At 34.2% G+C, this 16,418-nt stretch overlaps 1 protein-coding gene across 5 annotated transcripts in view; it reads left to right on the forward strand.

Moving 5' to 3' along the window:
• Positions 1-16,418, forward strand: part of SLC9B1 (solute carrier family 9 member B1) — a 76,935-nt gene that overhangs the window by 19,397 nt on the left and 41,120 nt on the right. For 2 of the 5 annotated variants that reach the window (XM_040477177.1, XM_040477185.1), the window contains 3 exons: positions 2,564-2,653; positions 2,913-2,982; positions 5,031-5,169. In XM_040477177.1, coding sequence (XP_040333111.1) covers positions 2,914-2,982; positions 5,031-5,169 — 208 coding nt within the window. In that variant the 5' untranslated portion in view covers positions 2,564-2,653; position 2,913. Of the gene's footprint in view, positions 1-574; positions 766-2,563; positions 2,654-2,912; positions 2,983-5,030; positions 5,170-16,418 lie in introns of those variants that run through there. The other 3 variants (XM_040477202.1, XM_040477210.1, XM_040477195.1) reach the window with 2 other exon arrangements.

Here is a 16,418-nt window from a genome sequence, read left to right on the forward strand (position 1 = left end):
GTTGCCAGGGGATTAGGAGAAAAGAGAATGGGGAGTTGGATGCAGAATTTCAGTTTGGAATGATGAAAAAGTTCTGGAGATGGATAGTGGTGATGGTTGCTTAATAATGTGAATGTACTGGGGCGCCTGGGTGGCGCAGTCGGTTAAGCGTCCGACTTCAGCCAGGTCACGATCTCGCGGTCCATGAGTTCGAGCCCCGCGTCGGGCTCTGGGCTGATGGCTCAGAGCCTGGAGCCTGTTTCCGATTCTGTGTCTCCCTCTCTCTCTGCCCCTCGCCCGTTCATGCTCTGTCTCTATCCCAAAAATAAATAAACGTTGAAAAAAAAAATTAAAAAAAAAAATAATGTGAATGTACTTAATGCCAGTGAACTGTCTACTTTAAAATGGTAAAGTTTTGTTATGTATATTTTACCACAATGAAAAAAAAATTAACAACTATGATTAATATCAGCCAAAGACATATCACCTTCAAAGGAACCATAGTAAGAATGACAGTTAAATTCTCAACAGAAGTTATGGGAGCCAGAATACAGGGGAACATCTTTAAAATTCTTAAAGAAAATAGCTTCTAATATGGAATTCTGTATTCAGTGAGAATCCCTTTCAAAAGTGAAGGTGAAATACATTTAAGGTAAACAAATAATGAAGGAATTTATTACCAACAGATCTATGTTAAAACAAATACAGACAATACCAAGGTCAGCAAGGTATAAAACAACTGTAAATACAGGTTACAACCAGTGCAATAAAGAAAGAAAAAAATTGGTGAGTTCTTTATAGATTTTGGATACTAGCCCTAGTACTGCTAGGAATTTACCCAAGGGATACAGGATTGCTGATGCATAGGGACTTGTACCCCAATGTTTATAGCAGCACTTTCAACAATAGCTAAATTATGGAAAGAGCCTAAATGTCCATCAACTTATGAATGGATAAAGAAATTGCGGTTTATATATACAATGGAATACTACTTGGCAATGAGAAAGAATGAAATATGGCCTTCTGTAGGAACGTGGATGGAACTGGAGAGTGTTATGCTAAGTGAAATAAGTCATACAGAGAAAGACAGATACCACATGTTTTCACTCTTACGTGGATCCTGAGAAACTTAACAGAAGACCATGGGGGAGCGGAAGGGGGGAAAAAAAGTTCAAGAGGGAGGGAGGCAAACCATAAGAGACTCTTAAAAACTGAGAATAAACTGAGGGTTGATGGGGGGTGGGCAAAGTGGGTGATGGGCATTGAGGAGGGCACCTTTTGGGATGAGCACTGGGTGTTGTATGGAAACCAATTTGACAATAAATTTCATATTAAAAACAAAAACGCTTAATTGGTTAAGGCTCCGACTCTTGATTTCAGCTCAAGTCATGATCTCATGGTTCGTGATATCAAGCCCCGCTTCAGCCTCTGTGCTGATAGTGCCGAGCCTGCTTAAGATTCTCTCTCTCTCCCCCTCTCTCTGCCCCTCCACTGCACGTGCTTTCTCTCTCTCAAAATAAATAAACTTTTAAAAAAAATGTATAAAATTGAGAAAGGAAGAAATTAAAAGATATTTGCTGACGACATGCTTGTATAGTTAGAAAATCCAAAAGAATCTACAGACTATTAGAATAAAGTGAATTTATTAAGGTCTAGGTTCAAGGTAAATAAATAAAAATTACTTGTATTTCTGTATACCAGCAAAAAACAAGCAACAGGTTTTTTTTAATGGTACTGTTTTTGGTACATCTCAAAAAACATCATTACCTAGAAATAAGACTATGTAGGAATAAGTCTAATGAAAGATATGTAAGACCTTTACACTGAAAACTACAAATATTAAGGTAAACTAAAGAAAATCTAAATAAATGGAGAGATGTATACAATGTGTAAGTATTACAAGACTCAATATTGTTAAGATGTCAGTTCTCCCCAAATTGATCTACAGAATCAATGCAATTTTAGTCAAAATTCCACCAGATATAGAGAGTGTGTATGTGTATGAATGTACAACTTCATTCTAAAATTTATGTGGAGGGGCACCTGGGTGGCTCAGTAGATTGAGTACCAAACTTTTGATTTCAGCTCAGGTCCTGATCCCAGGGCAGTGGGATCCATCCCCATATCGGGCTCCCCACTGAGCATGAAGCCTGCTTAAGGTTCTCTCTCCACCGCTCCTCCAAAATACATACATACATACATACATACATACATAAATTAATTTTTTTAAAAAATTAAATAAAATTTATGTGGAAACACAAAGAGACAAAGAGTCAATCCTACCCTGAAGGAGAACAAAGCTAGAGAGCTTACACCACCAGATAACAATTCCTATTATACAAGTACTAGTGTAGTGTTGGCATAAGGATAGAGAAATAGACTGGTGGAACAGAACAGAATCCAAAAATAAATTCACATATATGTGGTCACCTGATTTACAACAAAGGTGACACTGGAATGCAATGGGTAAAGGATGATCTTTCAAATGGACCACATATAAAGACAGTATGTATCAGTAACTTATAGATGTAAGTATTAATGTAGTTGATCATATTTTAAAAACTTTTGTACTCTCTTCTGACAGGAATGTAACTGAACATAGAGTAAATCAATGGTGGAAGTTATTTCAGTGCATAAAATAAAGAACTGAGTTTTCTGATGTATTGCTCTTAAGATATGACCCAACATTATGAACCACTGAGAAGTTTTAAATTTCTGTGTGATAAATAAGTTTTTAAAACTTATGCACATGAATTTGCTTAATAACTTTACAATGAATATTTGGATCTGTCTTAGCTATAAAGGTATTTGACTTGACTGTGATACAACTTTATGATAAAAAATCATTAAAATATTAATCCCACTTAACCATGTTTGTTTCAGATGGATTTATAGTACTTTTTTTTTCAAATTATTTTTCTTTTAAATATTAGCATGTACAGCACAGAACCACAAAATGAACATTTGGAGGATAAAAATACCCCATCATCTACAACTCCTCAGGTGAAAACCTAAAACTATTTTGTAATATAAGACATAAAAATCAATCTGATCTTAGATTTTATTTTTAAAGTTTACTTATTAAGTTTCTCTTATATGTCTGGTTAAAAAATGAGAAGTGGTCATTTAAAAATAATTTAAAAGATTTTTTAATCTTTATTTATTTTGGAGAGACAGAGACAGAGTGAAAGCGGAGGAAGGGCAGAGAGAGAGGTAGACACAGAATCTGAAGCAGGCTCCAAGCTCTGAGCTGTCAGCACAGAGCCCGATGTGGGGCTCAAACTCACGGACCGTGAGATCATGACCTGAGACGAAGTTGGACGCTTAACCGACAAAGCCACCCAAGCACCCCTGAAAATAACAAATTTAAATAAGTCCTAAGAAATGAGCAAAATGAACGAAAAGATGGAAAGGGGTGACTAAAGATTATTTTGGGGCTAAAAAAGGCACGCTTTAGGAATAATGGAAATATGGTTTATTATTTTTTGCCACGTCTAGGAAAAACTCAGTAATTTAAACTACAAGAGGTAAAGACAAATCTAAATTAACTAAAACACTGTCCTGTATATTTGAAGAGAACCAAGTTTTTATTTTCCCAAGTGTATAGAGTAAGTAATAGACGTTTTGTTGGTCTAGTTTTACTACATAATAATTGCTCACAATTAGAACTATAAATTATTTACTTTTTAAAAATTGCTTACTTTTTAAAATAGGAAGAGGTTTCTATAGTTCTTAAGGGCTCAAAAAGTCTTCTTTTAAATATACAGAACATTTGTCATTGACTCTAACTATTTTATTTATCTGTAAAGACTTCATCCTGGTCTATATCAATTTATTATACATTCTGAAATAATAAAACTTAAAATAATACAGTCTTACTGTATATGCACTTTCACCCAAACTAATCAAAATTCACCTTTGTGTCTATTCTTGGCCCTTTTGTATAGTGACAGACTTTCCAAAAAGTCTCTATACCAGAACTCCCAACAGATTAATTATGATTAATTTTAAAGAAGTTTGCTATTAAAGAACCACATAATTCATTTACATCAGCTGCTGTGGTGCCTCTGTCTCCCTAGTTACTAAATGTTTCTTTCCTCTTCCCTTCCTTAATCTGCCCATGCCTCTAGCCTTTGTTACCATTTCTTGTGACAGTGCACTCTCTTCATTTGAGTGCAGTGGAGAGAGACACGTCTGCTTACACTATAGGCTCACATCTCTCTCCACTGCACTCAAAGTATTAGCAATACACTTACAGTGTTGGCCTGTTTGTGCACATGCGAATACATGCATACACACACACACGCACGCACGCACGCACGCACCATAATGACAGTAAAGCAAATTTGAAGATCTTTATTTTAGGGTTAACTCTGTTCTGTTTTGTTTGTTTGTTTGTTTGTTTATCTTGTTTTGTTTACCTTGGAAGAAGCCTCTTAATATTCTCACAAACTACAGTGTCCTTTTTTTTTTTTTTTTTCTAAATCGGCAGTTTCATAGTTAGACTAACGAGTATTTAAAGCCTGGAAGATGTGTCTAAACTCATGAACTACCTAAGGATGTTATCTATAATTAACAGTGGAAGCATGAGCCTTGAATTTCTGAAAGCTTGAACTGTTTTTCTCATTTTTTTCCAGTTATGTAATTTTTCAAATGAAATGAGTCCAAGTAGAATTATATTTCACCTTCTTTCCAACTCAGTTGTATTTTCATTCTACAAAAGTTTTATGGAATAATCTTTGGAAGTAAGACTGAAGAGGGACACTTTTAATTATTCTGCTTATACTATAGGCTCATTTATCCAGTATGCATAAACCACAAATGAAAATGGCAGGGACAAGTCTATAAAAGCTAAATTAAAGTGCTCTACAAAGTGCACTCCTGTGACATCCCCAAATACTTAATGATATAATGCATGAATATTCTCTTATATGTGTAACTCTCCATGATGACAGTAATAATATGAACTTAATTATGAGATTCAGTGGTTTTGTACATTCATAAAATAGTATGGAAAGTATGTCTGAAAAGATTTCCTTGTTTTACTTCAGATCCTCAAAGATAGTAGTATTCGTGAACGTGAAGAAACTAAGGAAAGTGTCTTGTCACAAACAGAGGAAACAAAACCACAGAAGGAAAAGAAGTATTCTTGTCCTCCACAAGGAAATGTGAATAAAGTTATTACAAACGGTATGTGAAATAAGAAATGTAAGTGGAGAGAAAATGAGAGGTATATTTGATAAATATTAAAACACAAACCAACAAAGCCACTGCTTAATCTATATAAACCAGATCAAATCGGCTGTATACTTCAGCTCTATTACAAACAATATGTGGACAAAGAGGAAATATTTCCTTAACTCTGTCAAAAAATAGTAATAATTGCTTAACAGGTATATATTTTAATGTTTTTCATGACTTTTTATGTTAAATCTTGAGGATTAGAAACAGCATTGATTAAAGATTTTTATTTAAAACATACTTTTGGTATTTAATTTTAAGTCAGCTGGAAGGAATATTATACTCTAGCAATATTAAGGTTCTTAATAAAATTAGGACCCCAATTTTAAAACAACTACTGCCTTGTAAAGAAGCGTATAAAACTTTCTTTCCCATTAAAATTTCAAAGCATCTCATTATCATATAATTTTTATATGATATAAGAATTATAAAAAGTTTATGTAACATAGCAATGTTGAGCATCTTTTCATGTGTCTGTTAGCCACCTAGATGTCTTCTTTGGAGAAGTGTTTATTCATGTCTTCTACCTATATCTTCACTGGATTATTTGTTTTTCGGGTGTTGAGGTTGGTAAGTTCTTTATAGATTTTGGATACTAACCCTTTATCTGCTATGTCATTTGCAAGTATCTTCTTCCATTCTGTGGGTTGTCTTTTAGTTTTGTTGATTATTTCCTTTGCTGTGCAGAGGGTTTTTATCTTGATGAGGTCCCAATAGTTCATTTTTGCTTTTAATTCCCTTACCTTTGGGGATGCGTCGAGTAAGAAATTGCTGCAGCTGAAGTCAAAGAGGTTGTTGCCTGTTTTCTCTTCTAGGATTTTGATGGTTTCCTGTTTCACATTTAGGTCTTTCATCCATTTTGAGTTTATTTTTGTGTATGGTGTAAGAAAGTGGTCCAGTTTCATTCTTTTGCATGTTGCTATCCAGTTCTCCTAGCACCCTTTGCTAGAGAGACTTTTTTCCATTGTATACTCATTCCAGCTTTGTCAAAGATTAGTTGGCCATACATTTGTGGGTCCAATTCTAGGTTCTCCATTCTGTTCCATTGGTGTATGTGTCTGTTTTTGTGCCAATACCATATTGTCTTGATGATTATAGCTTTGTAGTACAGGCTAAAGTTTGAGATTAATATCAGTATTTTTAAAGTTCTGAATCTAAATTTGAACATCTGATAGTATAAGTGATTGGACTCCTTTATAAATATAATTTCTACACATAGATCTTACATGCACATTCCCATGGCCCTATACCTTATATCATGAGAAGTGTCTATACAGCACTTGTTAGGAGTAGGGTCAGGGGCACTGAGGAGTGGAAAATGTATTGATCACCAAAGATTTTCCATTGAGATTGAGGACTGCAGTTTGCTCAGGAACTAACTTAGGAGTTTTATAAACACCAGTATTGAGACTGCAAACATACATACCTAGATCTATAACCAGTTTTCCCCTTTGTTTTCTTTAATTTTTGAGTTTTCAAATTTAGAGTAATTTATAGGAAAAGGATCTTCCTCCATGTTTCTATCTTGGGGAGTGTATATTCTTATATTCTCTTTTCCTGTCTCTCTGTCTCTGTCTCTCTGTCTCCATGTCTGTCTGTCTGTGTCTTATGTGTGTGTGTGTGTCTCTTTCTCACTGTCTCCCTCTCTCTCTCTCTCTCTCTCTCTCACACACACACACACACACACACACCCTACATTCACTAAAGAAACTCTTAAAACATATATATTCTAGATAATATTTTAGATAATAGCATATATTCTAGATAATAGAGATGGAGCTACAGTTTCTCTACAAATCATATTTAATTCACCAATCCCATAGTGTATATAAGTTCAATTAAGTAAGAAATCTAAACTCTCGGGGCACCTGGGTGGCGCAGTCGGTTAAGCGTCCGACTTCAGCCAGGTCACGATCTCGCGGTCCGTGAGTTCGAGCCCCACGTCGGGCTCTGGGCTGATGGCTCAGAGCCTGGAGCCTGTTTCCGATTCTGTGTCTCCCTCTCTCTCTGCCCCTCGCCCGTTCATGCTCTGTCTCTCTCTGTCCCAAAAATAAATAAACATTGAAAAAAAAATTAAAAAAAAAAAAAGAAAGAAATCTAAACTCTCAACCACATGCAAAAATCAGTCTCATCACTTTTAATCAAGTTTATGTCTTCTACTCAGGTGGTAGCTTGCCTAGTTCCAAAGAAATGGATATTGTATGGAAATAGTTTAGGTTTAGGTTATTACTCCATTTTTGTTTCTTTTAGGTTTACTTTCAATAAAGATACCTTATTTTCAATAATAGATATTTTATAACTATTTTTATGAAGTTGTTTTGCCTTTAAATAAATGAAAGAAAAGCTTGATTATACATCCAGCTATGATTTTCAAATAATCTTAGGGCCAGAATTTCTCCATTAAAATGTTATCATCAGTTTTTTGAAGGAAGCAGTCTTGAGAGTTTAGAGCTCAAAAATAATATCCTAGACACTTCCAGTTTCTGGTCCACCATCATCATTCCATCTTACCAACATATAAAAAGCTAAGCAAACTTAAAAATCGACAACTGTTCTTAGCTCTATCAAAGAAGTAAGGTCACAGGGCAAATAACTGTCCCTAAAATTGGAAACAGGAAGTGGATACAGAGAATCATAGCTTATCAGAGTAGAAACCTCAGCAGGAACCAGTGCTAGGATAGGAAAACCAAAATTGTTATTGACAAATTGGCTAGAAACTCAGTGTGGATAAGTTTGAGGGAGGCCAGTCATGGTGTGGGAGACAGACTTTCATGAGTTTTACCTCCAGGAGCCATCTGGCAAGGGGAGGGGGAAAGTAATCATGTGCAGTATGACAGTTTTCTGTTCTTCTTGTATTGTCCCTCAAATAAAATGTTTTGTCAGAACCTAACTTATATATGAGGATTTTATCAGAGCCAAATTGATCTGTGAAAAGAGAAATAACCAACTCCTGCCCCCTCTAATATAATCTCCACTAGCCATCCTATATAACCTAATGGGGTAGGAAAAAAAAAACCTGAGAGGCACTTGTGAGGTTCACAGCCCAGAAGCACAGGCTCACTAAAGACTGGTTAAGAATTCTAAAGAACTCTTTTCCTCCCCTCACAACTTACCACTATATTACTAAAGGCCTTTTTACCTAGGACATCATATTCACTTTTAAGCAAAAATAGGACAAAAAAAAAAAAAAAACCCACACAACTTGAAGAGACAAAGCATCAGAACTAGACCCAGATATTACAGAGATGTTGGAACTATCAGACTATGATTTTAAAACAACTATGACTAAAATACTCAGGGCTCCAATAGAAAGGTAAACGTGTAAGAACAGACGGGTAATGTAAGCAGAGAGATAGAAGTTCTAAGAACCAAAAAGAAATGCTAGAAATTAAAAACCCTAATGGAAATGTTGGCTTTGATGGATTCATTACTAGACTGTACATAGCTGAAGAAAGAATCTCTGAGCTTGTGGATATGTCAATAGGAACTTCAAAAACTGAAAAGTAAAGAGGAGAAAAATATTGAAAAAAAGAAAATACAAGAACTGTGGGACAACTACAAAAAGAAATGGGAATAGCAAAAGGAGAAGAGAAAAAGCAGCAGAAGAAATATTTGAAGCAAGTGATTGACAATTTCCCCCAAATTAATTTCAGATAGAAAACCACAGATCCAGGAAGCTCAGAGAATTCCAAGCAGGATAAATACCATACACACACACATACACACACACACAAACTATACCTAAGTATATCATATTCAAACTACAGAAAATCAAAGATTAAAAAAATATTGAAAGAAGCCAGAGGGGAAGACAACACCTTACTTATTGAGGAGCAAAGATAAAAATTATGTCTGACTTACCCTCAGAAACAATGCAAGCAAAAAGAGAGTGAAATGAAGTATTTAAAGTGTTAATACAAAAACCAACAAGAACACACCAGACTCTAATTCTGTATCCTAAAAAATCATCATCAAAAGTAAAGGATAAATAAAGACTTTCTTAGACCAACAAAAATTGAGTCAGTAAACCTGCCTTGCAAAATGTTAAAAGAAATTCAGAGAGAAGAAAACGATATAGGTCAGGAACCCAGATCTACATAAAGAAGGAAGGGCATCAGACAAGGAATAAGTGAAGGTAAAACAAAAATGTTTTTAATATTCTTAAATTATTGAACAGATACCAGTTCACAGTAATAGCAAAAATATATTCACTAATGATAGCTAATGTATAAGTGAAATGAATGAAAGCAATGATACAAGAACAAGAGGAAAGAATCAGGAATATTTTGTTTTTATGAAGTACTTGCACTATCCATGAAGTGGTACAGTATTATTTGAAAGTGGAGTTGGATTAGTGGCAAACTCTAGGGCAACCACTAAAAAGAAAATGAAAAAAATAAATATAACTGATATACTAATAAAGGAAAGAAAATAGAAGTATATAATAAAATGGTTGGGGGCGCCTGGGTGGCTCAGTCGGTTAAGCGTCCGACTTCAGCTCAGGTCATGATCTCACGGTCCGTGAGTTCAAGCCCCACGTCGGGCTCTGTGCTGACAGCCCAGAGCCTGGAGCCTGTTTCCGATTCTGTGTTTCCCTCTCTCTCTCTGACCCTCCCCTGTTCATGCTCTGTCTCTCTCTGTCTCAAAAATAAATAAACGTTTAAAAAAAAATAAAAAAATAAATAAAATGGTTAGTTAATGCCACAAAAGGGAAAAAAAGTAGGGAAGACAAAAATAAAAACAAAGAGCAGGGGCAATAAATAGCAAACAGTACAAACATGGTGGATATTAATCTAAGTATATTAATAATAGCTTTAAATGTGAATGGTCTAAATACACCAGTAAAAGACGGATTGTCAGAGTGTATCAAAAGACCAAGATCTATGAGAAGCCACCTTTAAATATAAAGGCACACATAAGTTAGACATAAAGGGATGGAGAAGGTATACCATGTAAACACTAATCAAAAGAAAGATGAAATATTAATTTCAGACAGCAGACTTCAGAGTAAGGAATATTATCAGAGATAAAGAAGGGTGTTACATAATGATAAAGGGGTCAATTCCCAAGATCATATGATAATCCTTAATGTATATGTGTCTGACAACAGACATGTTGACATGTGTCATGGGGTTAACATGAAGCAAAAACTGGAAGAACTGCAAGAACAAATGTATGAATCCACAAATATAGTTAGAAACTTAAACAGTCTCTCAGAAATGGACAGATCCAGCAGGCAGAAAATTAATAAGGACATGAACTCAACAATATCATCAATCAACAGGATGTAATGAACAATTATAGACTACTTCATATAATAATAGCATAACACGCGTTATTCTCAAGATGACATGGAACGTTCACTAAGATAGACCACATTCTATCATACACATACAAAAACACTTTAATAAACATACAAAAATAGAAATCACACAATGGATGCCCTCAGACCACAAATGATTTAAAATGCAATTCAAAAGAAAAGTAGCTGGAAAATCCTAAAATACTTGGAGATTAAACAATATACTTCTAAATAACACATGGGCCAAAGAAAGAACCTCAAGTAGTATTTTTAAATGTTTGGAACTAAATAAAAATGAAAATACAGCTTATCAAAATTTGTGAGATGCAGTGAAAGTAGTGAAATTAGAGGATAATTTATAACATTGAATGAATATTTTAGAAAAGAATAAAGATCTTAAATCAATCTTCTAAACTTCCACATTAGGAAACCTGAAAAAGGAGCAAATTAAACCCAAAGTAAGCAGAAGAAAAGACATAACAAAAATCAGAGCAGATATCATTGAAACTGAAAACGACAGAGAAAAATCAATGAAACCAAAAGCTGGTTCTTTGATAAGATCAGTAAAATCAGTAAGCCTCTAGCTAGGCTAATTAAAAAAAAAAGACACAAATCAATAATATCAGAAATGAAAGAGGAGACATCACTACAGATCCCATTAAAAAGATATTAAAGGAATACTGTGAACAAGTTTTTGCCCACAAATTTGATAGCCAAGAAGAAATTCCTTGAAAAACACAATATGCTAAAATATGCACAAGAAGACATAGACAATCTGAATAGGCATATCCATTAAATAAACTGAGTCAATACTTAATCACCTCCCATAACAAAAAGCATCAGACCTAGATGGCTTCACTGGTGAATCTTATCAAACATTTAAGGAAGAAATTATACCAATTCTCTATACTCTCTTTCTGAAGATAGAAGCAAAGGGATAGTTCCCAGCTCATTCTATGAGGTCAGCATTAGCCTCATACCAAAAGCAAAGACATTACAAGGAAAGAAAAATACAGACCAATATCTCTGATAAACACAGAAGCAAAAATTCTCAACAAAATATTAGTAAATAAAACTTAACAATGTATAAAAATAACTTTACATCACAACCATGTGGGATTTACTCTAGATATGCAAGGTTGACTTATATTTGAAAACAAATTCTTGTAATCCATAACACCAGTGGGCTAAAGAAGAAAAAATCACATGATAATAACAATAGATGTAGCATAAACATTTGATAAAATCCAACATCCATCATAATAAAAACTCTCAGCAATTTATGAATTGAGGGAAACTTCCTCAACTTGACAAAGAAATATCATTCCCAACTTGATCCATAGATTCAACACAACCCCAATCAAAATCCCAGCAAGTTACTTTGTGAATACCAATAAACTCATTCTGAAGTTTATATAGAGAGGCAAAAGACTGAGTTAAAAGTTGGAGAGCTAATACTACCCAAGTACAAAATTTACTATAGGGGCACCTGGGTGGCTCAGTCAGTTGAGCATCTGACTTCGGCTCAGGTCATGCTCTCATGGTCTCAAGCCCCACGTCAGGCTCTGTGCTGACATCTCAGAGCCTGGAGCCTGCTTCAGATTCTGTGTCTCCCTTTCTCTCTGCCCCTCCCCCCTCATTCTCTCTGCCTCTCTCTCTCTCTGTCTCTCTCTGTCAAAAATAAATAAGCATTACAAGATTTACTATAAACCTACAATAAACAAGAGTGTATGATGTTGGTGCAAGACCAGACACATATACTAATGGAACAGAATAGAGGACCCAGAAATAGACCCACATAAAGACAGTCAATTGATCTTTGATAAAGGAGACAAGGCAATGCAATGGAAGAAAGACTCTGATTTTAAAATGGGCAAAAGACTTTGACACCTCACCAAAGAAGATGACGAATAGGCATATGAAAATATTCTCAGCATCATATGTCTTTAGAAAATTGCAAATTAAGGCAACAATAAGAAACCACTATATACCTATTAGAATGCCCAAATTCCAAAACACTGACACCAAATGCTGGTGAGGATGTAAAGCAACAGGAACTCTCATTTATTGCTAGTAAGAATGCCAATAGTACAGACACTTTGGGTAACAGTTCCACAGTTTCTTACAAAACTAAACATACTCTTACTGTATGCTCCAGCAACCATGCTCCTTGGCAGTATTTACCAAAATGAGGTGAAAATTTATACACACAAAAACCTGCACATAGGTGTTTATAGCAGTTTTGTTCATAATTGCCAATTTTTGTGTGTTAACACGTGCCCTGTTTTTTTCCCCCAAACCTCTCCATCATCTTATAAACTTTTTTTGTTATTGACTGTGCCTTATTGAATTATAATATAGTTAACATACCACAATGTTAACTTAAGGCTTAAATGTGCAGCTCAATGAATTTTGACAAATGTATACAGCTCTGTAACCATCCCTCACATCAAGATAATGTAGGAGAGTCTTGCAGCAGTATGACTTTATTTATTCCTCCTCTGCCCTCTGTGCTAGATTTATATATATGTTCTTTACTTCTACATTCTTATTTTACTTCTGCAATTGTATATATTTTTACTTCTACATTCTTATTTTTGCTTCTACATTTACATATATATATATTTTTTTACTGCTACATTTGCTTTAAAAAAAGCCAAAAGTCTTTTTTTTCATTAAAAAATTTTCATATTTCTCCACATATTTACATTCTTTGGTTCTCTCCATTTCTTTTTGGCATTCTGGGTTCCCATGTGGAATTCTTTCCCTTCACTCTAAAAAACTTGTAGTTTTTGTTGTTGTTGTTGTTTTGTTTTGTTTTTGTAGTAAAAGTCTTCTAGCATTCTTTTTAGCTTTTATTTGTCTGAAATTGTCTTTTTAAAAGAAATTTTAATAGAGGTATAACAGACATATAACCTTATATTAGTTTCAGGTGCACAATATAATGATTCTATATTTGTGTATATTGCAAAATGATCAAGATCAACATAATAAGTCTAGTGAATATCCATCATCATACATAGAAACCTTTTTTTCTTGTAATGAAAATTTTAAGTTCTACTCTCTTAGCAACTTTCAAATATATAATGCAGTAGCCTTAACTATCGTCACCATGCTGTACATTATGTCCAACAACTTATTTATTTTATAACTGGGAGTTTGTAACTTTTGACCCCCTTTACCCATTTTGCCAACCCCCCCTTCTGGCAAACACCAGTTCCCTGTATATGTAAGCTTGGTTTTATGGTTTGTTTGATTTTTGGATGTCATATATAAGTGAGCATGCAGTGTTTGTTTTACTTTGACTTATTTCACTTACATTGATACCTCTAAGGTCCATCCACATTGTCTCAAGTAACTCTTTTTTAAGAGTTTATTTTTAAGTACTCTCTACACCCAACATGGGGCTCAGAGTCACAACCCCAAAATCAGAAGTCGCATGCTCCACTGACTGAACCAGCCAGGCACCCTGGCTATTTTATGACTGAAAAATATTCCGTTTTTATATTATATTATATTATATTATATTATATTATATTATATTATATTATATATATTATATTTATTATATTATATTATATTATATTATGCTATTGAAAATAATGCTATAGTAAATATGAGGGTACATGTATCTTTTGAATTACTGTTTTTATTTTCTTTACTCAGAAGTGGAATTTCTATTTTCCTCTCTTCTTAAGTTTTGGTAATTTGTATCTTTCTAGGAATTTGTCTATTTTATCTAGTTGTCTAATTTTTTAGCTTGAAATTATTTATAATATTTCTTTAGCATCATTTTAATTTTTGTAAGGTCTAAAGTAATGTTTCCTCTTTAATTCCTGATTTTGGTAATTTGTACCTTCTCTCTTTTTCCTTTGTCAGTCTAGCTAAAGACAATCAATTTTTTTATTTTATTGACTTTCTCTAATGTTTTTCTCTTTTCTATTTAATTGTTTTCCACTTATTTTTTATTTCATACATCCTACTTACTTTTGGTTTGATTTATTTATGTTTTTCTAAGTTGTTAAGGTGGAAGTTTTTATTGTTAACTTTAGATAATTCTTTCTTTCTAATATTTTTTAAAGCTTATACATTTCCGTCTGTGCACAACATATCCCATTAATACTGAAATGCTTTGTTTTCATTAAGATATATTTCTCTTGTTATTACTTCTTTGATTCATGACTACTATTTGCGTGGTATATCTTTTTCATCTTTTTATATTCAGCTTATCTGTTTCATACAAAGTATCTTTTTTATAGAAACCATATGGTTGGATCTTGCTTTTTTTAAAAAAAATCCAGTATGACAGTCTTCCTTTTGAATTTAAACCATTCAAGTTTAACATAAATACTGATATGGTTGTGTTTATGCCTGCCGTTTTGTTCCTTGTTTTCTATAAGTGTCATGTCTTTTGTTTTTCTGTTCATGCTTCTTTTGTGCTAACGAAGTATTGTTAGAGCACTATTTAAATTTCTCTATTGACTTCTTAGCTGTGTTTTAGAGGTTTTAGTTTTAGTGGTTTCTCTGGGAATTCTAATAATCATCTCCAACACTTAATTCCTGTGTTATATAGCAGCTTTGAGCCAATAGACCTCTATATGCCATAAACTCAACAATATTTTGTTATTCTTACTGCTCTTAATAATCTTAGTTTTTTTAAGTGAAGAGGTGAAATGAGAATATATTTATAATCTTTTATACTTGGGTATTTATTTACCATATCCAGTATACTTTATTGCTTCTTATTGGTCCAAATTACCATCTTGTGTCATTTCCTTTCAACTTAAAGCATTTTCTTTAGTGTTTCATTAGGGGTGAATTTTTCTATTTTCATCTGTCTGAGAATGTCTTTATTTCAACTTTACTTTGAAGAATAGGTGTCTGTTTATTTGTTTTTTAGAGAGAGAGTGCACACACAGAGGCTGGGGGTAATGGAGGGGTGAGAGAAAGAAAGAGAGAGAGAGAGAGAGAGAGAGAGAGAGAGAGAGAGAGAGAGGATCTCAAGTAGGCTCCATGCCCAATGCAGAGCCCAGCACAGGGCTCAGTCTCCCAACTGTGAGCTGAAATCAAGAATCAGACACTTAACCACCTGAGCCATGCAGGCACTCCTGAAGAATGGTTTTACTAGATATTGAATTCTTAATTGACAGGTTTTTTTCTACATTTTTGAAATGTCACCCCACTGCCTTTGGGCCTTTATTTTTTCTGATGAAAATGCTGCTGTTAGTTGCATTATTGTTGCCCTGTACATAATGAGTCATTTTCTTACTACTTCCAAGATTTTCTTTTGTATTTTGTTGTCAGAAATTTGATGATGGTGGTGATGTCTCTAGGTGTGGATCTTTTGTGCTTATTCTATTTGGGATTTGTTGGGCTTCTTAATCTATAAGTTAATGTTTTTTATTAACTTTGAGAGGTTTTCAGACATTATATTTTCAAGTATTTTTCTGCCCCTTTATGTCTTTGTCTTCTCTTCCTGGGACTTCTTTTATGCATATGTTAGTACTCTTGGTGGTATCCTATAGGTATCTGAGGCTCTGTTCATTTTTCTTTATTCTTTTTTTCCTTGCTTCTCAGATTGATTAATATCTATTGATCTATATTCAAGGTCACTGATATTTTCTTTCACAAGATCAAATATGCTGTTGAGCCTCTCTAGTCAGCTTTTCATTTCAAGTCTTATACATTTCATTTCCAGATTTTCATTTTTTTTTTCCAATGTTTATTTATTTTTGGGACAGAGAGAGACAGAGCATGAATGGGGGAGGGGCAGAGAGAGAGGGAGACACAGAATCGGAAACAGGCTCCAGGCTCTGAGTCATCAGTCCAGAGCCTGACGCGGGGCTCGAACTCCCGGACCGCGAGATCGTGACCTGGCTGAAGTCGGACGCTCAAC

Source organism: Herpailurus yagouaroundi, unplaced genomic scaffold, assembly GCF_014898765.1.
Source record: "Herpailurus yagouaroundi ecotype Mexico unplaced genomic scaffold, PumYag 28, whole genome shotgun sequence".
Classification (NCBI taxonomy): domain Eukaryota; kingdom Metazoa; phylum Chordata; class Mammalia; order Carnivora; family Felidae; genus Herpailurus; species Herpailurus yagouaroundi.